This window comes from Lontra canadensis, unplaced genomic scaffold (genome assembly GCF_010015895.1).
Source record: "Lontra canadensis isolate GAN:19392208 unplaced genomic scaffold, GSC_riverotter_1.0 scaffold82, whole genome shotgun sequence".
Lineage (NCBI taxonomy): Eukaryota > Metazoa > Chordata > Mammalia > Carnivora > Mustelidae > Lontra > Lontra canadensis.
In genome coordinates this window covers 4,560,870-4,586,996 of record NW_022631076.1, presented here as the reverse complement: position 1 = coordinate 4,586,996, position 26,127 = coordinate 4,560,870, and the positions used below count along the sequence as shown (strand labels likewise).

Below are 26,127 nucleotides of genomic sequence, written 5' to 3'. Positions count from 1 at the left end.
GTTCTCTCTTCATCCAAGGAACGCTTGCCCAGTCAGAAAAATTCAGGGTAGCTCCTCAGAAAGCAGATCCTAATCCCCCCAAAAGTCACTTGGCTTGTTTGGAGGGAAGGGGCTGCTACTCTTTGTGAAATGCGTGCCACACACCAGTCGCTGGCATACATATTCTCCATCAAGAATTTTGTGGAGGCTGCGGCTACCTCAGAAGTGCAAGTTATCACAAACCTTTGCATCCAATGGCAAGAACAGGCTCCTTGACTCCAGGGGTCCCTGAACCCCAGATAAGGAGTCCTGCACTGAGGTAGTGGTCTTCAAACCCTTTTAATAATAAACCCTTTCTGGGGTGCTTGGGTGGCTCAGTCGGTTAAGCATCTGACTGTTGGTTTCAGCTCAGGTCATGATCTCATGAGTGATGATTTCATGGGTTATGGAATCGAGCCCCATGTAGGGTCCCCCGCCTCAGTGGGGAGTCTGCTTGAGATTCTCTCCCTCTGCCCCTCACCCCACACAATCTCTCTCTCTCTCTCTCTCTCTAAAATAAATCAATCTTTAAAAAAGCTTTCAAAAACAAAAGCATATATCCCAATTATTTGGGGATATTTACTTATAAATTACATGCATGTGCTACTCTACTAATATGTGTATAATAAAACACTCAAAAACTTAGATCTCAAAAGGATGAGAAGCAAACAAATATCAAAAGGGCAGGTATTTTTCCCACCCCTGGTGAATGTTTTTATTCATGCCTTGATGCATGTGTAGACACACCCCACTTTAAAGCCCCTTTTCCCAGCGCCTACGGTCCAGTTGCATCTTGCCGCTGGACTTCCTACAGCATCAAGCTCATGAAGCAAAAAGCTGAATGTACTACAGCAGAAAGAAAATGCTAACCCCCCAGAGAAAAAGAAGTCCCAACATTCTGTGACTAAGTAAGAAACCGCATCTGTTCCCACCTCTTATAAAAGAGAAGTAATCCCAATAAAGATTGCTTAGCAGAAGAGATCAGTGGAAAAGCTTTGACCATTCCCACATAAAAGAAGCAGGTTTCCTATTAAAAAAATAAAAATAAAAAGCACCCTGCCCTATAGAAGCTTCCAGGAGAGTCACACTGCACTTAATAAACCAAACTGTGTTGTTCTCTGAAGTCACAGAAAGAAATGCAGCTTGAAACCCAAGTGAGGAAGAGCACTGGAAGGTTGCAGGGCATTCTAGAAACAGAAGACCTCTGCACCTTTCTGGCTAGAGTCAGTCCTTTAACTTGCCTGCTTCTTAGATTCCTCAACTCTTAAATGGGGATAACGTGCCTAAAACATAGCTTAAACGTAAGTTAAAATTCAAACATGACATTAACGGGGGTGAAAGTGTTCTATAAATTATGAGATGCTATAGAAGTGAAATAAAAACATGTCTTCCTGCTATAAAAACAAAAGCTGAGTAGTCAACAAAGTAACTTACATATATATGCCCTTCTAGAGAAATCAGTGTGTAACTTAAATTTTTGGAGCCCACCCCAGACCCTTTGAGACATGCGGATGGTGTCTCTCTGTTCCAGCTCCCAATCACAAAGCCATCTCCAGCGAATCCTGTTGGAAGTGTCTGATGGAACCATCGTCGTGAACCTGCACCTTCCGCGGGGGCCGTTGCGGTGTATTTTGTATGGAGGTCATGTCTGAATCCCCGCAGCGAAGGCAAGCGGGGTCGGGGGCTGTGACAGCCCAGATAGGGGCTACGGCCCCACAAGGTTTAGTGTGGCCTCCCTCTGCTTCTGTGGAGCAGCTTTCCGTCCTTTCTGCTCCGCAGACATCCCCGCCTGTGACGGAGCAACTGTCTCAGCAAATGAAAGGTCACTGAATGAGCTCCGGAAGCTTTGGGGACCTACACCCCAACCTAAAGCACCTTGTGTCCAGGAAGCATGGGCCAGACTTACACAAACATTTTTAAAGCTTCAAAATTTATTGCTGTACATTTTCGCATAGCATTTACTATGGAAATACTAATAGTGCAAATGTTTATTTTGGACTTTGTAGCATTTGAGAGATCACAAAGCTTTTTGATATCTTTTGCAATCATTTATGAGGATCTATTTTATTCAACTTATCTTTAAAATTCAAACAAGTAATCTTATATTCAGAGAGATTACATAATGCTTTCTAGATCTCTTTTCTAGGACAAAGAAATACACTGGAAGCCACCGGGGGCGTTCCTTCCCTCGATAATACATACGTCTCGCAATACCTGTCCCAGTGCAAGACTCGTTGTTCATTTACAAATTCATTCAGCAAATATTTATTGACAAAACTGTTATGTGCTGGGCACTGTGCTAGGCTCTGGGGACATTAAGATGAAAAGATGCAATCTCTGCTTTCACGGTGCTTACAGTCTAAATGTAGAAACAGACATGCAAACAAATTTACAATACAATACAGTAAAGTGCTTCCATGGAGGTATTTACAAAATGCAGTGGGAACCTGGAAGAGGGAGGAACATCTGCCTGGAGAAATCAGGAACAGCTTCAGAGAGGAGGTAGCCACTGAGCTGAGACTTGACCAATAACCGGGAAGTTGCCATGTAGACAGGCAGGCAAAGGGAATGACAGGTGCAAAGACACAGAGGCCCAAGGGGCACTTCAAAGGACAGAGTAATGCGGTTTTTCTTGCGCTGAAGGTGCAGTGGGGAGAGTGGCAGGATAAGCCAGACAGATGGGCGGATTTCAGACCCTGAAGAGCCTTTTGATCATTCATCCATTTATTCAACAAACATTTATTAAGTGCTTACTATGTGCCAGGCACTAGGCTAAGTGCTGGGGTTGAAACAGGGAACAAGACAGACACATCCTCGCTCTCATGGAGCTTACATTCTAGTAAGAGATAGACAAAAAGTTAACAAATAAATACAGATGTGGAAGAATTCTACAAAGGAAATAAACAAGAGTGCTGAGGCAGAAAATGAGTCTTATGGGGGGTGGAGAATAGTTACAGTTATTAGAAAATGCCTCTTGGAAGTGACATAAAACAGACATCTGCAGGGGTTATAACGAGAGCAAGCCCCAGCGGAGCGCTCACTATGCACCAGGCACTGTGCTAAACAATCTATAAACAGTATCTCACTTAGTCCTCACGACAACTCTATGAGGTAGGTATTATTATTCCTATTTCACTGAGGAGGAACAGGCTCAAAGAAATTAAGTAACCTGACAAGTCACACACATGGCAAAATCAGGGTTCAAACACAGGTTCTCTTCACTGCAAAGTGCTCACTCTTAAAAAGTTGTTCTTAAAATAATTCTTAAAAATTACACAGACAGGTGTGAAATTTTGAGTGTGGAAACGATACGGTCACGTTGGTTTTGAGGACCATTCTGATGACTACATGGAGAAGAAAAGGGAGCAATGGAGAGAGAAGGAGAACGGAAGGAAGGAGGGAGGGAGGGAGCAAGGGACTGAAAGTCCAGAGGAGAGGAAAGGAGGTTGTAGGAAGGTGGTGCTTGTGGGAATGGAGAAGAGGTATGGGTGTGAGAAGTGCATCTAGCAGTTCTAACAGGACTGATGGGACAGTGGATGCAAGGGAAAGAGGGCATCTAGGATCACTCATGGGCGTCTGCCTTGAGCAACTGGATCAGAGGACTTGCTTTTACCCTAGTTAGGGAATGCAAGATGGTGGTAGATTTGGGGGTAAGATAATGAATTTCATTCTGGACATGTTGTCCTGTGGGTATCTTGGGAATACCTGGATTTATGAGATGGTCCCAGTTGGACACCATGTAATGGCTTTCATACCTTGTTCTCTACCTGAGCAAAGTATAGAAGAACAAAAATCAAAGTTGTGTATGTGTGTACATCGTGTTTTTGATTTTACAAAAGCTGTTCATAAAAGCATGTCTATCTTGGTTGGATAACTTTGTAAAAAGAACATGTGACTCCCAAGGTGAAGTTACCCCCAAGCTTGATAACAAAAGAGAACTCATGAACTTGGGGAAGTCTAAGAAAAGCCTTTGGACATCCATTCTAAGTAGCTACAACAGGTGTTAAAAAGAAATCAGTATTAACTTCCTATTGCCAGCCCCACTGGGGCAGTTTGATGGGCCCAGAACATGCCTCCTTGGCCAATGGTCTGCCCAGCGTCTGCAAGCATCCCTCTCATTTGCCAGCGAGACTGCTCTGAGGATACTAGTGGCCTAAGGACCAGAGATCCAAGTTGAACATAAATCAGGAATTCCAAAAAGGTGTTATTTACGTAGTTTGGCATAAGGTCCAGAGAGACAACAGCCCCCACCTAACCAGATGTATTGCTTTGACTATTTTCTCTCCCTTCCTTAGGAACGGGAAGGGTGCTGGAGGTAGCCGTACTAGAATGTACATGTGACAGCTACATGGACTTAGTCACACTGGGGACCACATCATTTCTGGGTCTAACGTTAGAAGAACTCAGAGTGAAGAAGTACGTATACCCTTCCCACAGAAGGGTATTATTTCTCAAAATGTGTTTAAATTTGCTAATGAACACTCCCCTCCTTTCCTTAGCATCAGATTAACTTAAACATGTTTTGATTTTAAAACTCACTTAATGACATTGTGCCAATTCTAGTAATTTAGGTATCAAGGAATTCAAGTGGGAATGAAGTTGCATTGAGGAGTTTCAACAACAACCAGACACGAATACTGCGGAGGCCAGGTACTGATTAGAAAATTGCGACGATCTGGCTCACGAAGCACCTCCGTCTAGAAAGCCGCGTCTCTCTGTGGCAATGGGTCCAACCTGCACCTGCTAACTCGCAGGGCCAGTGGACATTAGAAGATCCAAAGTGTCCCAGAAAAAAACCGACAGACGTGGACCTGGCAGTCCTATGTGGAGGGTACCTGCGTACCTCACTCATGCCCAAGGGACCAAAATGCTTTATTTTTATAGAACTAACAAAAGTACTAGTCACGGGAGAAAAAAAACATCACACATACTAGATGGTAACTTAGAAGTCAGGGGAAAGCGGCACGTTTCCACGCTTTCCGGAGGCGAATTTCAAATGCACGAGCTACTCTCCACCTCCGCTCGAAACCTAAGTCCCAGGGATCACAGCTGACTGTAAATCAGGAATCCTCAGGGGGGAGGCTACTTATTATGTGTGCTCTTTAACAGAAAGAATTCCAATCAGTCTGTGAATATAATCATTTATTTGTCTTTACAGTGATGATGGAAGAATGTACAGATGTCCTCTTTCAATAAAGTATAAAAATCTGTTTATATACAGTGAAGTCACAATAATCTTTAATTGGGAGATTTATTTGGTACTCCTGATCGGTTCATATTAAAACAGGGGGGAAAACAAATATTTCACGTTAAGTGCTACATTTCCAGTAGATTGCACCTGGCATCAAAAGCTCAGCTTCATCTTAAGGGTCCTGCTTGAAATTACAAAAGTCTAATTTTAAGTCCTAGGACTCAAAATAAACATCATTTTTTGAATAATAGATATATACATCAAAAATACATCTAAAAAGGCATTGGTTAGCGCTATTAAAAAGCTCTATGTGCTCGGGTACGTTTTTTCTTACAAGCAAAACCCAGTGGAAACGCTTTTGTTCAATTCTAGAAATTTGCTCTTGGGGAAAGTTGGTCGAAAGTTACCTGTAAGGAAAAACAAACAAACTTAAGTGCTGCGATGATTTCTCAGGTGAGGTCAGCAGAACTTTAAAAAAGTACTTAGAAGCTTAATTTCACTTAGAACCACATTTTTAAAGCCTTAACATTTAGTTATAGCACTTTGCACATAAAAAAAGTTTCAACATATCCCCTCATTATTTCAAGTGCTTTAATAATAAATTTATACTCATGTCATTTTCAGAGAAATCAAATGTATAGCTTTGTATGCTGACGCAAATATTTTCTATCTATAATTAAACCTGTACAAAAAGAGAAATCATACAAATAAAAAAAGAAAACCGTAATAGCTAAATCCAAACAGGTTTTTTTGCCCTTCTTCTTATTTTTTCTTAATAACATAGAATGTGTTATTTGCCCCAGGGGTACAGGTCTGTGAATCGTCAGGCTTACACATTTCACAGCACTCACCATAGCCCATACCCTCCCCAATGTCCACCACCCCTCCACCCCATCCCTCCCACCAAACACAAAATTTTTGAGAGAATTTAGAAAAACGTCAACTAACCATGATTTATTTTACTTCGGAGCATTTATGGCTGACAAGCACTGAAGCCTTCTCATCATCTAAACTGGCTGATCTGGTACAGAGCAATTGCTGACAGGACTATTTATAGATCTGATCCTGTATCCCATTTGTAGCTAAATATTTTGACATCTTTGGTTTTTACAGTTTTCTTCCTCTTGTAAGCACTCCTAAAATTTTGATAACCTGGCTACCCCGTTATGACTGTAAAATTTTAACACAGTAAATCTCAACCTGTTATTGAGGACATACGTAAAACAATTAAATCAAGGCCCACGTTGCTAATAAGGAGCGTGAGGGAGCCGTGTCACGATGAGGCTGACAGACCCGAATGGAACTATGTGGTGCTGGTTCTCCCTCTTACAGCCATGTGACGAGGGCCATGACCTACCCTTTGGTCAAGCCCAGTCCTACCTATTCTGCAGGTTATCATGAACACGTAATGAAGTCCAGCAGCAGTGCTCTGGTTTATGAAACACTTTAAGTGTACAGGAAGCTAAATGAGTCAGTTAGGCAAATTTAATTTGCTAATTAAGGAATGCTTCTAATTCTTCCACAACCTTCAAGTCCACTAGCCTGGTCTAATAATACCATTCTCAAGTTTGCAGTGTGATACATACACTATGAAACTCTCTCTACCCAACATGCCGAAATAACAGCTATAGTAAGTATATATTAAAAGTCTAATCACTCAGTATTAATTAGTTTGTTCCCACCATTAACCACATTTGTGCCAGGCAGTGAGCAATGCCAGCTTTTATATGAGCAAAGTGCCTCGTCCCTGACACATGCTCGCTCACATAACTTAGGGTGCCGCCTTGATATGCACCTGCAAAGTAATCTGCGAAGCCAGCAAGGGTCTAATGAAACCTCAGTTAGATGATCCTCAACTGTCTTAAACTGTTTTTAGAAGAGCCCGAGAGATAACAAAAAGCTGGAAAGCTCTGAAGAAGAGGAGGGCTTTTCTAGAGTTGGTTCTGAGAAAGCACAGACACCGTCCCGATGGCCACCCCGCGTTCCAGAGACAGTGTGGCGTAAGCCCTCAGGCGAAAGAAACACGGTTCAGGCCTCCCTCCGAAGGATTTGACAAACACCAACCACACTCATCAGAGCCCATAAAACATACCCTTGCCAGAGCAGAAAACAAGAATTAAGATGAACATGGCGTCTCCCTGTCCTCAATAAGGGGGAAGAAAAAAACTTAAAATAGCACTGAACTGGATTTCAACATTCTGTGTGTTCAGAAAACAGTCACCAAATGGTGACACTGTCACTGAATATGTAATGGAAGGCATTACAATTATTACCTGATTTCTTATCCCTGCGGCATGAGCTGCGCTCCCTGAATTCCCACAAAGGCACAGATGGGATGGGATGGTTGTATGAACCATGAACTCAGCCTCCCCGCACACAGTACCCCGTCTGTGTCTGTACCAAACAGGCCCCTGGCCCTCCCCACAGTGGTTCCAGGGAAAAACCTGGAGCATCCACACCACTCTCCCCCGTCACTTCCACTCACTCACCTGATCCACTTGATTCTGTCTCCAAATACATCTCAAATGGACCTTTGCTTAACTCTTTTTCTCTGCACCCACTGCCAACACCCTTGTGAAGCCACTGTCTCTCTCGCTGACAGACGACAACCGCCTCCTCACCAGTCACCCTGCTTCCAGGCTCTCCTGCTCCATCCTCTTTCTCAGGGAACAGCCGCAAGGATCTTATAACCATTTTTTTAAGTTGTTTTTTTTTATTTAATTTGACAGAGAAAGACACAGCGAGAGAGGGAACACGAGTAGGGGGAATGGGGGAGGGAGAAGCAGGCCTCCTGCTGAGCAAGGAGCCTGATGCAGGGCTCGATCCCAGGACCCCGTGATCAGAACCTGAGCCAGAGGCAAATGCTTAATGGCTGAGCCACCCAGGGGCTCCCACAAGGATCTTATAAATAAGCATATCTCATCACCTTCCTCAGGCTTCAGTGGATTCCCACTGGCTTTGATGTTAACCAGTAACCCATAAGGCTAAGTATGATTCGATTTACCTCTTCACATTCTCCCAACCCTCCCCAGATTACATTCTAACTGTGAAGATCTCTTTTTTGTTCCCTAAAGGCAGCAACTTCTCCTTGTTGTTTCTTTTGACGGGAACCCTTTCTACCCAGACTCTGGCCTACCACTGCTCGTCGTTGAGACTCAACGTCAACCTCACCGCCTCAGAGAGGCTTTGGCGACCCTTCACATCATACCAGCTCCCCAGCCACTGGCTCTCTGGGTAGTTTTGCTTTTCCTTCGGAGCACTTATCGCAGTTGGTAATTATGGAGCTATGTCAGCATTTGTTCAATACAACTATACAGTAAGTTCTGTGAGCACAGGGACTGTGTGGTCGTGGCCACCACTGTGTCCCCAGAACTAGCACTGAAGGTAAGAATGACTAGTGGGATGAGGGGCAGGTCCCCAGACTGAAAGGGACAGGCAGGACAGGTCCCAAAACAACTGGAGTTAGGACTCTCACTCTGTTCCTTTTCCCTCTGTCTCTCTTTCTCTCCCTGATACCCTTCAGTTTTGGCTTCAAAGGACACAAATAAATAATCGGCTTATGGGGAGCACAAAATAAGACAAGACCCACCAAAGCAAAGCAGGATGGCAGTTGGAAAGCAAGGTGCCGCACGAGCCCTTGGGGACTTGACCATAACAACCTAACGAGAAAATACAGCCATCAGGACACTGCCTGTGACACTCACGTGAGCTCACAATAGGGCCCAAGTTTGTATGCTGTAAGGTAAATTATTTATTCTCTTATAAAATGACCTTCCCATTCTTTCTGTATCAAGCCTGCGCTAGAGAGAACCTAGAAAAAAAGAGGGACTTTGCCTACCTTACAGCCGTAATTTTAAGGAGGGCACAACAGACCCCAGAAAGAGCGTCGTGGGGACAACAGCCACCTTCATCTCCTGCAGCCACTGCCCCCTACCTGGAAGAGTCCTTTGTCCCTTCCCCTGCCTGTTTCTAAGGACACCTTGCAGGTTTTCCGCCTGGCATTAAAGAAGGAGTTTAGATCCCTTGCGAGTGGCTGCAGGGCCGTGAATGTCTGCATGTCAAGAGGACGAAAGGACAGGATTCTTAAACAGAGAGGAGGCCAAAAACAGTACCTGCCTATCTCTGCAGCGGAGAAGCTTTTTTAGATTCAGCTGAGGTAGGCTACAAAGGCCAAAAGCAAGAAAAGAAAACACCTTCAGTGGTAAGTCTCTCTCTCTCTCTCTGCTCCCAGTTTACCTGATCATCTTCTTAGGCTTCATCTCCACTGTCCATTTCAATATCCATCTCTTCCGTATCAGCAGCTCGGGACAAGATGTCTGCCATCAGTGCTTCTTCCAATTTTTTGCGTACTTGCTGTACTCGCTCTTCCTGTTTTCTTTTACAAAATACAGTAAAAATACACTGACAGTCTGGCAAGTAATGGGAATATGCAACTGGTACTACAGGTTATCTTTAGTTCAAAATCATGCAAATTCCTGAGAAGAATACATTTCCTTCTCCCCAGACTTTGCAAGACTTTCTCCTACGCCCACAAAACCAAACTGCACAGAAGGTGAGCCTTGCCAAAAAAAGGAATATTTAGATAAGCCGGTATTCCACACCTCACAGAGAATTCTGGTAGGAGTAGATTTAGCTCAGTGACTTTTTCTTCAAAAACTTCAAGATTTGGGGTTATTGTTATAAAGGATATTAGAAATAACTTGAAAGCAGGAATAAAAGAAAAAATTTATATGGAGAATAAAGAAGAGATTTTTTTTTCAACGAAGCAGAGAGATGAAGTGAGGACATGACTGAGTTTGGCATTCTGCGGCTATGTTAAGGGAAAGACAGACAGAGCTCTCTCCCGGGTTCCCAGTCCTGCTGACAGCAGCATCGTAAAGAAGCCAAGACCACAGGACGCCATGTACCATGGAGAGAAACTGAACAGCATCTCGTTGACATGAGTGCAGTGGTTAAGAACATGCCACAAGTTTCTCTGTGTTTGGGGGATGGCAGTGGAACCTCAAAAGTGAAAGTTAGTAATACCAAGTCATAAAAGAAAAAAAAAAAGGTTCTGAACCATTTGATGGGAAACAAAGCACAGGAAGAAAGTCTACTGTTATGTACTTAAGGTTTCAAAATCAGAAAAAAATTCAGTCATTCCCTGACAGTACAAGAGAGGGATTCCCAAAATAGTTGTTTTTTGTTTGTTTTTTGTTTTTTTTGACAGAGAGAAATCACAAGTAGGCGGAGCAGCAGGCAGAGAGGAGGAAGCAGGCTCCACGCTAAGCAGAGAGCCCAATGCAGGGCTCCATCCCAGGACCCTGAGATCATGAGCTGAGCCGAAGGCAGAGGCTTAACCCACTGAGCCACCCAGGCGCTCCCCTAAAATAGTTCTAATGAGGGTAGCCAGTAAATAGCAATTCACATCCAGAGCCAAGAGAGGAGGCCAAGAAGAAACACAAGAGAAGGGAAAACAATGGAAAGTTAAGAGTCTTAGAAAAAAAAAAGCAAGAAAGGGAAAGAAGCAAAGGTACGGGTAGAAGCGTTAGCCCTGACTTTCTAGTGGGACAAAGCACTTCTTGAGAACAGGGGAAAGGCAGTTAGGATGGATGTCAAATGGGAAATGGAACAGTAACAAGTAAAAGACACAACAAGGAATACTGAGGGTTCCAAAGTCAGGGTGGGGTGGGGTGATACTCTCTATTGATATTGAGGAAAACAAAGCACAGCACTGCTCGAACCTGGGAACGCACAAGGGTAGGAGGGGAACGTTCTGGAAATTGGTGCTAAGATTCACTGAGTATGGGGCGCCTGGGTGGCTCAGTTGGTTAGGCAACTGCCTTCAGCTCGGGTCATGATCCTGGAGTCCTGGGATCGAGTCCCACATCGGACTCCCTGCTCGGCGGGGAGTCTGCTTCTCCCGCTGATCTCTCTCTCCTCTCATGCTCTCTAACTCTCTCTCTCTCAAATAAATAAATAAAATCATTAAAAAAAAAAAAAGATTCACTGAGTATGTGCACTTCTTGTGTCCTCGACCATTTGTAAAGTTACATTTACTAGATTCCATCTGATCTATTTCATGAGACTCTATCCAAGGTGAGAAGCTAACAGAAATCACGTAGGCACAAAAACTTTAATGTCCTCTGTACCCAAGTCCAAAAACAGCACAAGGAGTTAAAAGGTATAGGCTTCCACTTTTTATTGAATTTTCACAAAGAAGGAGACTGTCACTGAGTTAGTCTGAGCTCTCTAGCTTCTGTCATATTAAAAGAAACTGGAGTTGAACAGATTTTTATATAGTTGGAGCAGGGTCAAGAAGAACACACTGTTTATTTCTTACATAGTTAGTTAGTCTTGCCTCTGGCCTTGTGACTCAAGGTTTATGACAAATGGCATATCAGTTGCATTAGCAATCTCTCACTCCTAGTAAGAGAGTATGAGAATCTGCACAAGTGCCCTAGAGTAATCCTGTTAGGAAGAAAATAGAGCAAATTGTGCTTTTGGCTGGAAAAGTATATCTTAAACTCTAATGTTTGCTTGATTCTCTTTTGTCTTGAGCATTACTTCCCATACTTATGGAAGCTGAAATTAGAGCATTTGCCCATTGTGGCAGGAAGAATTCTAACATTGCCCTGGCCCTGGACAGACTCCTTAGTATAATTCCTTCCCCTTAAGGATAGGCAGAACTTGTAAATAGGCCGGGCTATCCCTCTATGACTAAGTTACTAATCGATGGACCTTGAGTTAATCAAAAGAGGTTATCCCAGAGGGCCTAGCCTAATAAGAGAAACTCCTAAAAGGGGCTATGCCCTTCCTGGAAAAAAGTTGGAGAGGGAATGTGGAGGGGACTTCAGGGCAAGCACTGCCATCTGACTCTAAAGCCTGGGAACAGCCCTATCCCACATCCAGCAAGATACTCAGAGGCCCCAGTCCTACAACTAAAAGGAAATGAACTCTGCAACAGTCACAGGAACCTGAAAGAGGGCTCTCCAGAAGGGAATGCAGTCCAACCGACACTTTGGTTTCAGCCTTGTAAGACCCTGGGCAAAGAATCCCCTTGTGTCTGGCCCAGGCTTCTGGCCTATGGAACTGTGAGTGGTTGGGTGTTGCTTTAGGCTGTTAAGTTTGTGAGAACTTGTTACTTATAATAAAAAACAAATACAGGGACACCTGAGTGGCTCAGTTGCTTAAGCGAGAGACTCTTGATTTCAGCTCAGATCTTGATCTTGGGTTGGGAGATCGAGCCCCACCCTCCAGCTCTGAGCTGTGGTGAGTCGGCTTGGGATTCTCTCCCTCTCCCCCTCCCCCATTTGCTTGAGCTCTCTCTCTCTCTCTTTCTCTCTCCCTCTCTCTCTAATAAGTAAATCTAAAGAAAGAAAAAAATAAATAAAAACAAATACAGAAGGTGCCTATGTGGCTCAGTTTGTTAAGAGTCTAATTCACTCTCAGCTCAGATCTTGATCTCAGGGTCATGAGTCCAAGCCCCAAAAACAAAACAAAAAAACCCCCAAATACATCCATGGATGAAAACATTATCAAATATGCTAATATATATATATATGCATACATATGTGTGCATATATATATGTATTTAATAGTCTTTAGTTAAAGGTTTAATATAAACAGAATATTGGCTGCACAGTTACAGAAAGGGTGAAAGTTCCATGTGCAGTAATTTATTTAGAAACTGCATTAATTCAGTAAGAAATGTTTGCTTAATAATTTCTGTTACTACAATTAAATCAGATGGAAAATTTGTTAAACAAGTTTACCCTAAAAGGAAATCATGCAGATCTGGCTTTGAGATTTCCTCTACCATCAAAAGATCTGCTGTTAAAGCCATCAGCATTCCCATGACATCACTCAGAGGCCCTCAGTCAACAGCCGTGATAACCTGGCAGAACCCCTGCTGACTAACTGGGTATTCATTCCAAGACAGGTAAGAACTTGTCTCCAGAGGAATTTCCTTCCTCGAGGGTAAGAATAAGCCAAAGAGCAAGGTGACTCCTCCCCGTGATTTTACATTTTGTTTTTCTTTAAAAATAAAGCTGATCGTAAATTCCATACAATCAGTAAACATGAATGCAACTTTGAGCTATGCTATATCTTTGCAAAAGGAACTACTTTAAAACCCAGGAAAGGCTTTCCAATTACAAATGTAGCTAGACTCATTCATTTAAAAACATTTTCATGCCAACTTTTTATGGATTTAGAAAAAAAAATACAAATACAAAACATATTTTAAAATTATATGATTCAAAAGTGCCACCTGCTGGTTTTGTCTAGGAATAATACTCCAATAAAACCTGATTTAACATTCAGAGGGTAGAAATAGTGAAGTAGACACACTGTCCTATTTTTAAAGAAAATATAATACACTACAGTCTTATTATAAGGTAATGATACTCAAATTCATAAATCCCATGTAAGAATTTCTTTCTGGTCTTAATATCTGAAATAGTTTGCTTCTTTTGAGCACATTTTTCTAGGCATTACCAATCTGGATTGTATGTTTTCTTTTCACTATTTGCTGCTAAAAACCTAACTTGTGCAGAGCGCCTGGGTAGCTCAGTGGGTTAAGCCTCTGCCTTCATCTCAGGTCAGGATCCCAGGGTCCTGGGATCGAGCCCAGCACTGGGCTCTCTGCTCAACAGGGAGCCTGCTTCCCCCTCTCTCTGCCTGCCTCTCTGCCTACTTGTGATCTCTCTCTCTCTCTGTGTCAAATAAATAAATACAATATTTAAAACAAAAACAAAAACCTAACTTGTGGCCCCGTCTTAGGAAGCAGAAGATGGTAAGAGATGCAGCTTGTATCCTTGCCTTTCTCCTGACTCTGCTTTACTGCTTTATGCCCTACCCTTTGCTTGATCTTTGCCATTTGGCTTCTCATCTGGCTTTATTGTGTGCATGCGTGTCTTTGAAACCACCTGAAATCTTTACTTGAAACAAGATGAAGTGGAGATAAATAAATCTGAGATAAATAAATAAATAAATAAATAAATAAATCGTAGATAAATAAAACTGAGCTTAAGAGAGTAAATATAATCAGGATAAGCAAACTGAACTCTAAAAACACAACTCCACTTAAAGCAGCATGGTTGTGATCTGCTTTAAAGAGAGATTGGTTTGCAGAGAAACCAGTGCAGGAAGCAATCCCAAAAGGCATCACTGAATGCGAGGGATACTTCAGAGCAGAAAGCCAGAACTCCCAAGTGCAGAAGACACTCAGTAACAATGTGGAGAGAGTACAACCATGGGTTCACCTTTTTCCAAGCAAGTATTTAACACCTTCTGTTAATTTCACAAAAGATCTGTTAAAATGTATCCAGTGTAAAGAACAAGTTTTTGAAGCTATGTTAAACGGCCTTACCTAATGTCTTCATCTGTGACAATGAAAGCCTTACAGAGGGGTTGAGATGTGTTCAGCCAAACAGCAGGGTTCTTTTCCACAGCAGCGGAGGAGACCTGCCCTGTGATTGGTGCAGAGCTGGTGTGCAGAGCGCTGGCAACAGCAGATAAGAGGGTCTCATCATTACTACCTGGACCAACTCCTGCAATTAGAAATATATACCAGCTAAATTTTGGGAAATTTCTAGATGCGCTACGCAAATCTTATGTAACCTAAAACAACTGATATTTTTATGTTTGTCTGGAATCATATATTTAAAACTGACACAAGCCAAATAAGTAAAGGATAGTATCGTATCTACTCATAGTTACTGTATACCAAAGAATTCACATTAAAAGAAAACAGTAACAACAGACTCCTGGGTGGCACAGTCAGTTAAGCATCTGACTCTTAGTTTCGGCTCAGGTAACAATCTCAGGGTTGTGGGATCGAGCCCCATGTGGGCTCCGAATCCAGCACAGAGTCTGCTTCACTCTCTCTCCCTCTGCCCCACCACCCAAAATAAATAACTAAACCTTAAAGAAAAAAAAAAAAAAAACAGTAACAAAATGGCTGAGCATTTTAATAAAACTTTAACACAACTTCAAAATACATTTTCCAAGCCAACTTTTTAAAGTTGGCTACATTTCCTCAAGCAGGGTCAACTATTTTAGTGATCTAAATGCATTCTAAAGTCATATTATACCCAAGTCTCCCTATTAATGTATCCCTAAAGTCCTAGAATAGTTTCTCTTACAGTTTTTAACATTAATTTCTACCAATATCTCCACAATTTTCTTTGTTTTGGGATTTCAAAGGAAAAGCCAATGCAAGCATGTTCTACCTGCAGCTTTCACATCTTTTTCAAATGCCAAACAAAATATCCAAATTAATAGAATAATTGCATACCTTGACTACTTCTAGGGGACTACTGGTAGGCAACATGAACACATTTAAATGCATTACTTAAAGTCCTAAACTTATTAAACCAGTTAAAGCAATAATTTTCAAGAACATAGAGGGATGACACAATGTCATAACCATGAATGAGGAGAAATTTTGAGCAATCCACACTATCAACATTTAGAAGCCAAAGTTCTAGTGCTTGAGAAGCAATGCTTCTCTATAATTGGAATCAACATGAAATGACAAGCACACTAGGTAACTGAGTTCTACAACCCAGACCGCACTTGCTGCTGTTACTAGACCGAGGTGCACCTGTTCCCACGGCTATAGGCAGCAGGAGTTGGTGCAGGGAGAGGCAAAAGAGTTGTTAGCTGTTCTTTAGGTAAGAGGAAGAGTGAAAGGGCAAGTGCTGGAGCCAGATGCTGCTTTGAGCAGGAACCTTGAGAAATTCTGCCATTCAGCTGCATTTGGTTCTAAAAGCAGCACATGGGTTAATTGATATGATGAACCTAACCTAAAGCCAAAATTTTTAAACAGAAAAAAATCTGAAACATCCCTGCAACACACAAGCTTTTCAGATCCATTTTTCCTGGGCTTACTAAAACACAAAAGGAACATCCCCCAGCAAGGCATCCAATCCCCCAGTGTAAAGACCCTGCTGTCTTCATCATTTCTGATTCCACAGCAGCTAACACAGAGCCTGGCACAGAGCAGGTACTGCCCAACTGGATTTGGATAATACCTTGAAGACCTTTAGGTAGTTCCATGGTTTTTATAATTTGTTCTGTTACATCTGATGCACTAAGTCCTTGTAGCCTCTTCTCCCAGAAAAGCTGTAAAGGCAAAATATCACTTGTTAATACACATTCTTGGGACAAGAAAGTAGCGCATCGATGCTGCTGAATGATGAAATTGAAATCATTTCAATAATTTCCTAATTTCCCCATCTTTTTCCTTATAGATACTAAATGACATTCCAAATATGAATTATTTCAACACATCACAATTCTTTCAATGATATTAATCAAAAGATGTTTTTTTATTTTATGCAATCTACTCAATTGTTACAGTACTACAGATTTTTATATGCCATCTACTACTACATATAGTACTTCATAAGGTCTCTTCCAAAGAATATAACTTGAAGCTTTAGAGATTCATTTGGTATGAAAATTTAATGTCATAATTTATGAGGGAAAAGAAAACACATTATGTAATACCCCTTCATCCAATATCATTAGGGAAAAAGCTCCTCCACCTGTGTGATTTTTCTACAATACTGAAGGTTAGCCCTTTGGCATACTTTTAAGGGGTAAAGAGCCAGTTTTAATGGAAATGTCTCTAAAATGTTCTGCATACTCCCTTGCTCTTTAAAAAGGGTGTCCCTTTCATGGGCGACTTTCCCCCTGTTGTGTGGAGCCCAGGTCACCTTAGTCGCTCAGTGGCCCTACATCCTCATTCTGGGCTTGAGTCAGCACACTGAAGGCTCCTCACACTCCACGGGGCCACTGCGGAATGCAATTGTTCAAACACTAAATGGTCCAAGACAGTTCTGCTGTTTGCTTTTATAACCTACCTATACTTCATTTTCTCTCTTAGTTAGTTATTACTTCTCAGTAATGTCATCCATCTGTTCCATAGGTATTTACTGAGCTCCAACTAGGAGCTGCACTGTGGACACAGTACTAGAAGAAATACACTGTGTCTTTGTCCTCAAGCCTTATCTCTTTCCTAGGCTCTCTCTTATTTACTACAGCCCAAAAACAGATATAGGAATTCCTTAGGACTCCATGTACCTGTCTTTAACTCTGGACACATGGGGCCTGTCACAAGTAGGTACAGAAAAAAAATATTGAATGCCCACATATGGAGTAACAGGACTCAGAGTGAGAATCTTGAGGGACACACAAACCTAAACTGAAACCCCAGCTCTAGATGTCTAAACCTCCCATTGCCTCTTTTGTAAATGCGACAGCAATGAGGACCGCACAAGATTAACGTGGAGTCTAACAAGGCCATATCCGTAAAGAACCTGTCAGGGAGTAGGCACAAGGCTTATCATATTTACTTTTAGCAAATTTTGACCACTCTGAGGGCTTATATTTTGACTCTGAGATATATGAAAAATGCCAGGTAATTGCCCTCCAGATAAATGCAAGATACAATAAAATCTCCTTATGGCAGAGGAGTAGTACGTTGATCTCTAATAACCCCCTGCAAGCACCAAGAGTGACCTGCAATGGAACGCTTCACTCTCCTCTCTATGGTAACGACTCCTTACATCTCCCTGTAAATTATGTCATCAGCAGAAAACATGGCCAACATATACGAGGACATGAATGCATTAATCATCATGGGTGAACAATAGTTAGGTGAAGGTAATAGTTGATAAATGTGAAAAATGTCCCAAGAAACCCCACCTGTTATTTACTTTTTGTGGGAAATAATATCATCTATGTACTGATTATCACAACTATGGAAAAAAACAAAGAAAACAAACGCCAGTTAATTCCTAATGAAAAAGGAAAAAGTATCTGGAAGAATCAGTGAGTATGAGATTAGTAAGTGCTTTTATAATGAAATTATAACTTAATTTGCAAAATAAATCAACACTACCCAAAGTATGGAAGTTATGTACAGATATGATCACTAATATTTTACATAAAATTCCAATTTTAATATCAAAAGTTCAATTTTTTACATTCTACAATTTTTCACTCTCAATTTCTAAATTCCTATTAATTGAAAGGATAATGATACAAAACTTAGAAAGGATTATTTTGCAGAATAAACCTTGAACTGAGAAACACGTGTATGGCTCTAGATTACAAGTCCTGGCATCATCACATGCCATCTGACAGCCCCCAACTGAGCCTGGAGTTGAATCAGATATGCACCGAAAACCTCTCTATAAATGAAATGCTTATGCCATGAAAATGGAGATACATGGATTTATGTGTGCGTATGTGCGTATGTTGAACGTGTATTTCTACCCCCACTCACGCTCCCCAGAGGAGCCGGGAGATATGGGAAAGGCCAGAGAAGGAAGAGAAGGCTAGTTTGATCAAAGATGACGCATGGTGGGTACAGGTCACCAGTGCCCTGCTCTCCGTCCTTTCCACCACTCATTCAACACTAATCAGCTCACCTAATTTTCGTGAGAACTGAAACAGTCTTCAAGAAATAGATGTCTCTTTACAAATCCATATCTTCCTAACTCACCTTCCCTACATTTATTTCCTCAGGCCATTAGCTGTTTTGTTTTGGAGCTGGGGGCTTCTTTGTAATTTAAAATATTTTTTTTAATTGACATAGGCATTATGCCCAGTGAAAGAAGCTAGTCTTTTACACACTGTATGATTCCATTTATATAATATTCCAAGGAAGAAAAAACTATAGGGATAGTTGCCAGGGATTAGAGGTGGAGGGAGGGTCTGACTACAAAGACCAGCACAAGTGAATTCTTTGGGGGTGCTGTAATTGTTCTCTGGTTTTTAATATATCTGAACTTTCTCCAGCTGCTAGAATTACCATTTTCTTTATTTTCCAAGCCAGTTCCTTAAGGAATGACCAATATGCAGACTCCATCCTCTAGGCCCATTTCAACGTTATTACCCTATCCCTTTCCTCATTTCACCAAATTTACTTAAGGAGGTAGTCAGCTCCTCTTAACAAATTCAATGACCTTTTCTCTTTACCTCTGATCATTTTATAACCCTGCATGCTGTGGAGAGGTACAGGGAGAGGAGAAGTCTTCTTCTTCCTAAATTTAAAATTTCCTGACCTGCTCATTTGTGAATTCCTTGTTTATACTAGGTGACAATTCGTGGCCATCTGGAGTTCTTATTACATTCCTTCTCCAGCCACTAAAAGTCCAAAGACAGACAGACTGACAGAAAGAAAGAAAGATGAATCTCCCTAAATTTGTAAGAAGCCTCCCTCTACCATAGCTATCCAATCTCTTCCGTCACACCTCCAGAAGCACTGTGGCTTTCATAAATCCTGACCTACCCACTGAAAATCTGATTTCACCCGCCAAATCCATTGATATTCTCAATGTAACCCTGTTGCCTGATGTGAGGCCAAATAATCAATTTAACACTTTAAAGGAACGGTGATTTAATATTTAGAGAAAATCCCAAAATTTGCTATCAACCTCAGTTATTATCTCTCTTTCTAATCCCCACTAATGTGCTCGCTTCGGCAGCACATATTCTAATCCCCACTAATTAGACTCTCCAGATGCCTCTATACCCTGGTGTGGTTTTTGTTTGTTTGTTTGTTTGTTTTTGTCACCTTCCAGCATGTAAGAAAACTGGAGAGCTCCAATTTCGGAGCTTCACATTATATTGCCAAAAATCTGGGCAATGCCCTATCCAGCTGACTAGCTGATGGAGAAGCAGAAGCTGGGATTAAAGGTAATCCCAAACCACAACAGTGTCTAAAATATCAGTGACAGGGGCTGCATGGCTTTGAAGGAACCACCCTTCTGGGCGCTGGAGCTCATCTCCACACCTTTGCTCCTCACACGGACGAAGGAAGTACCTCTACCCTACCAGCGGAAGTACAGATGGGTGCACTTCGTCTATCTCAGAGTCCTCGGGGACAAACAGGATAGTGTGTTAAAAGCTACTTCTTTAGTGAGAGGATCAATCTGCTTTCTGACAATAAGACCAACCCAGATACAACTATAGTAGCATCTTCTTTTCTTAATTGCTGTGGATTTAACTGGGACTTTGTGGGATTTGTTCAACTTGGCTTCCAGAGGATATCCAAAGAAGAGGATAAGGAAGAAACAGGGATTGCAAAGGAACTGCTCAAATCACACACAAACGTACATCCCTATTCTGATGCACTGGGAACTTGGGCTAGTTATGTTGATTAGTACTGCCCTCCAAACCCCGAGCCTGATAATATGTACTATGAAGGAATCTGCTTTTCTGCGGAAGTCAGGACAAGATGGTTTACTGGAAAAAAGTAATCAGATGATCAATCCAAATTCAACAAATATTCTTTTAGTACCCACTATGTGTTAAGTATTTTGCTAGGCCCTAGAGAGAGTTACTAGGGTAACTGGCCATCGCTGCCCTCTCAGTGCTGTTTGGTGGGAAACTAGCAAAACGCTACAAGGTAGATCATGACAACCACAACAATGAAGATACAAACTTAACTTCAATTTGGGAGAATCTTGGAAGGCTTTCAGGAAGAGGCAGCTCTTGAAAGAAATGTGTAAGAGTTCTACAAAGCAGCAAAGTAAGCCAAGGAAATAGCTTAAGCAGGCAAGGATGGGAGACGAGAGTACCAGTCAATATTTCTATGTGTTCTCATACAGAGGGATAACCACAGCGACTTATTTTAAATGTATATCCCAAGGTCGCAGCCCTAGGGATTCTGTCCAGTAGGTCTGGGTTATGGGGCCAGATTTATTATATACAGACATAGGTATATGTCTAAGGTGAGTCTGATGCAGGCCCAGGGATCTCAGCTTGAGAACAACTGGCTTGGTTTGTGTTGAAAGTATGGTAGCGCACACATAGGGCTGGTTTATACTGATCACCAAGATCTCCGAGTTTTATTCCTGATTACACCAGAAAAGTAAAAAAGTATATTATTCTACTCTGTCCTTGCAGAGAACTGGAGGAATATATTTGCCTTTCTCTTCCTCACTGCAAGAAGACATGTGTCAAGGTATATTTAAGAGCATATCAAATTGTTTAAGCATAAATAGAGAAAGGGCTGACCCGAAGTTCTGCTGATGCCCGGTCATATTCTCTTGGTGGAAAAGAGGAGGAGGAAGAAGACAACCTACCACTTACCCACCACCAAGCCCCATCCAGAGGCCCCGCCCTGTGCTCAGTGCTTTATGTACAGAAATCCAGTGAATCTTTCCTACAGCATTTTGAGGAAGACATTATTAGTCCCATGTACAGTCACTTACCAAGGGTTGCATAACTACTCAGTGGTGCAGCTGCAATTAAAACTCAGGTCAGTGTGATTAAATGGTCTTGATCTTAACAACAGCTCTGCAGAAGCATTTACATATTTGGCTCTATGTTAGATCAGAAGGTAACAGGCCTCAGACACTTCCACTCATGAAATCACAGGCTGACAAAAGTTTTTAAAAATGCCAAGAAAACTGTTGAGTTACTCTTTTTTTTTTTTTCTCAAAAGATTTTATTTATTTGACAGAGATCACAAGTAGAGAGAGAGAGAGGAGGAAGCAGGCTCCCCGCCTAGCAGAGAGCCCGATGCAGGACTCGATCCCAGGACCCTGAGATCATGACCTGAGCTGAAGGCAGAGGCTTAACCCACTGAGCCACCCAGGCAGCCCTGTTGAGTTACACTTAATCCATTTGCCTACTAAGTAAGACTGTGTAAGTCGTCAATTGTAGGCAATTTGTGCTGATACCTGCCTCCTCCTTGGGCAGAATTAAGAGACCCAGGCTTGTAATGTTTAGGCTAAAGCTAGCATGGAGTTTTAAGATACTAAACCATAATTTGGGGAAGCTTACATGATAAAACCCAAAGAACCGATGTTATATATATTCTCTGCAAATTAGCTTTCTTAGAATTAATTGCAAGTACCGACCCCATTGAACATCAAATTTTTATTTGGTGGATGGAAATTAAAGTCTGAGACCCCTTAATCCAAGAAAATGCTTTCAGATGAGTCCCACTAACAACAGAGTAGTAGCAGGAATATCATGAAACAGGAAGGGGGAGTGATTTAGTGAGCATACAAAACTGAAGACTTTGGAATTTTTTCTATAATACTATTTTAGGTTAATTATATTAGTAATCTATTTCTCATGAAATATTAAAAAGCATGTAGATCAAATATACCAGTATTATTTTCATCAACCCTTATATTTAATTTGAAAAGCACTGCTCTGCCTGTGTATTGTTCAAAAAAAATTCACTGATGAAGAGAAACTGACCTTCTGTTTATACTCATAACATCAACTTGACAGTAAATTGTCAAGGGCAGGAAGGGTAGGAAGGTTAACTTCTGAGTAGCAGAGTGACTGGTAGTGGGCTTGAGTTCAAATTCTTGCTTTGTCACTTACTAGTTTTATAAAGTTAAACAACTTAACCTATCCACTTACTAGTTTTATAAAGTTAAACAACTTAACCTATCCACTTACTAGTTTTATAAAGTTAAACAACTTAACCTATCTCAATGTCATTTTCCAACTCTAGGGAAAGGAAAAATAAAAACAATCTTAAAGAGTTTCAGAAACTAAATGAGGAGGTTTTACAAACACTTGAACATGCCCAGTACAGAGCAATTATCATTTTACTACATTTTTCAGCATACTGATCACATAATAGCATTCAATAAGTAAATGGACATCTTATTAAAATTAATAGATATAAACAAATCAACAAAGTATCCAGTCTGAAAGATAAGTATTCATACATGAAGACTGAGTACATGCATTTGAATCTGCCCTTCCCTTCCAGATTTTCAGCTGGGGTTTTCTTTCTACAAATATGTTAAAACTCCTCCTTTTCCTCCTCTCATCCAAACCAGACTGCCTCTCACCTAGACCAAAGTTGGTCGGGAGAACTCTGGTGAGCAGGACCAGCCACATAATTTGCAGGACTCAGTGAAATGAAAATGAAATCATGAAGTCCCTTGTTCAAAAAGTATTAAGAATTTCACAATAGCAATAGGCCTGGGCTGTCCTAAGCACGGGGCCTGTGCACGTGCACACCCACGACATCCAAGGTGGGAAACACAGTGCTGGGGGAAAGGAGAAACTAGCAAGGAAAGGAGACCCCTGTGCCATGCAGCAGGATATAGGAAAATGCTGTGATATAATCTCATTCTGTGAATTTCATAAAAGAAGGAAGATGACGGAAAATAGTTCTGGCTGGGCCTATGCACAAAGGAACCTTCCTATAATTCCCAGTTAAAATAATGCAAGATTTTTCTTTTAATTTTATTTATTTATTTGATAGAGAAAACACAAGTAGGCAGAGAAGCAGGCAGAGAGAGAGAAGGAAGCAGGCTCCCCACTGAGCAGAGCCCGATGCGGGGCTCGATTCCAGGACCCTGAGATCATGACCTGAGCGGAAGGCAGAGGCTTTAATCCACTGAGCCACCCAGGCGCCCCAATAATACAAGGATTTTTCATCCCTCCTGCCACTGCTCATTTAGAAGACTGTGAAAGGATCACTGCCAAGGCCCCCACAGTTGAGTAGTATGAGTGAAGAAGGAGGGAACCCAGGGAATGAGGAAACCATAATGGGGAAGAACAGTGGGAAGCCCAGAGAAGGATCAGAATTTTGTTCTATTTAAAGTCCAGTGGATAACATGGGTAGCTTTTAATTAAGATTTCCTGAAACTGTAATTTTCTTGTTATTTTTACTCCATCTATTTCCATGTTGTGATGATAGTAAAGCCCTTAGAAAAACCTCAAAAGGGCTCTTAGCTTATTTCAAGACAGGAAGGTAGGAGAGAATCGGGGAATGCAAACTACATTTCCATTATGCAGTGAAGCAGGAAGAGAAAGAAAAACAAACAAAACAAAACAAACAAACAAAAAAACTTGAACCAGGAACAACGGCCTAAAGAAGTTTCCCAGTCTTGGCATCATTAACATTCTGGGTTGGACAATTCTTTGTTGTGGCTGCTTAGTGGCATCCCTGGCCTATACCCACTATCTGCCATCAGCACTCCCCCCATTGTGACTGTTTGAAAATACATCCTCCCTTACCTTTTGAAATTATAATCTCCACCAAAAGAGTAAACTGATTATATACAGAAACATACTGAAATTTCGATAATGAAACCAAGTTCATCTAAAACTGCTATATATCTGAACTATTTCTCACTGTTTATTTTGAATATGTACCACAAGCTGAACGTTAGTTAGCTCCTATGCCAAGAAGCTGTAACCACAGACTCTGTGCTAACCAGAAAGCCAGGAGCTCAAGCGCAAGGGCCCTGAGCCTCTTCAAATATCCCTTCTACAATAGACCCCTCTAAGTCATTTACCCTTTCTTTACTTATCTTTTGTCTCAGAGGAGTAAGTATCCTGCTGCTTTTCTCAGATTATCTCTACACTTGGCTCTTGGTCATATCTTCCGCCTCCTCCCGTTCTTGCCCCAACAATTTGCCCAACTTCTCTTCCTACATTTTCCATCTTCCTTCTTCCTCTCCGTGGGCTTCTTTCCCTGAAGAGACTGATATACTCCAACACTGATAACCTAAAAAATGTCCCTATGCACACACACAACTTCTCCCTCAAACCAGCTCTATCTTCCTCTTTCTACTAGAAAAGAAACTTTCCCTCTATTTCCTGGACCTTCCATTCATTCTCTTCCTCCTAAACTCTACTCTACTCCTATTAGTATATTAATACTGATCGCTTCTCAGCCTTTTGGCCAAGATCAAGTGTAGTATATTAACACTGACCTGCCCAAGGTCACAGTAACCTCGTAATTACCAAATCCAGTTCCTGACTCAAGCCCTACCTCACTGTTGAAATCACCTGCTGTCAGAAGACTTAGGAAAGTCTCTTTTATGATGGTTCTCTATATGCTTCTGTATTTTCTATTACTGTTAAGAAACAAATTAAAACTAATGGTAGGAGTCAAGGAAATAAGACTATGAGAATTTTTTTCTAACAAAAACAAATATTTACAATGCATGAATGGGATATACCTTTTAAAGAATCTGTTAATAATTTGTAAAATAGAAGAACTTAAAGTCACCCTTAAAATCTCACAATTTTAAGAGTTTTACTCAGCACAGTCTTCATCTCTGTGAAAACCATCATGTTAGACATGACGTTGGCACTCACATGTTTTAGAGATGGACCTACGGCTATGTAGAAGGAGTACAGGGTAACAGGAAGACACTGGTTTGGGAGCTGAATGTTTTGATCCTGGACTAAACTACTAAACAGAGGTGCTGCCTTACTTACCCGAGTCACTTAATCTCTTTGATTGTGTTTTCACTAGTAAAATAGAAATCCTAATCACTGTCTTATCCGTCTCAAGTCATCAAAACACTGATTTAAAAAAATGAGGAGGGGCACTTGGGTGGCTCAGTGGGTTAAAGCCTCTGCCTTCGCTCAGGTCATGATCCCAGGGTCCTGGGATCGAGCCCCGCATCGGGCTCTCTGCTCAGTGGGGAGCCTGCTTCCTCCTCTCTCCCTGCCTGCCTCTCTGCCTACTTGTGATCTCTGTCTGTCAAATAAATAAATAAAATCTTTAAAAAAAAATTGAGGAAATTCTTTGAAAATATACAATTTTTATTGAATTTCTCATTTTCTAATGTTAGAATTTCATAAATTCAATGAATATTTGATTCACTTTTCTAAGGCTTTTTCTAAGCTAATCAAAGAACAAAGGGCCTTGTCATGTATTTGTAGACTAAAGCAAAACCGAGAAAATGTGCACTTTATATTCACTGACTCATGAAAAGCTAAATATGCAAGACCCTGGGTTAGGGCTACACAGAGGAATGATGTTTCCACCCAGAAGGAATTCACTGTCCAGTTCATAAAGTGCTCTATTTCAAATCAACCCCGTATGACATCTGAGTTGTCTAGTTCTGGTCAGCAGAAACAACTTAACTTAAATACCACAGTCTGTAAACATCAAAGTCAAACCCTAGCTGCCTCCTCAT

The 26,127-nt window shown here is 41.4% G+C and overlaps 1 protein-coding gene across 1 annotated transcript in view; it reads right to left on the bottom strand.

The window, feature by feature from the left end:
- Positions 1–5,142: 5,142 nt before the first annotated feature.
- Positions 5,143–26,127, bottom strand: part of MBD2 (methyl-CpG binding domain protein 2) — a 64,156-nt gene continuing 43,171 nt past the window's right edge. Inside the window, exons 4-7 of the mRNA XM_032882473.1 lie at positions 16,228–16,318; positions 14,562–14,742; positions 9,446–9,584; positions 5,143–5,616 (exon numbers count right to left, since the gene is read on the bottom strand). Coding sequence (XP_032738364.1) covers positions 9,458–9,584; positions 14,562–14,742; positions 16,228–16,318 — 399 coding nt within the window. The 3' untranslated portion in view covers positions 5,143–5,616; positions 9,446–9,457. The remainder of the gene's footprint in view (positions 5,617–9,445; positions 9,585–14,561; positions 14,743–16,227; positions 16,319–26,127) is intronic.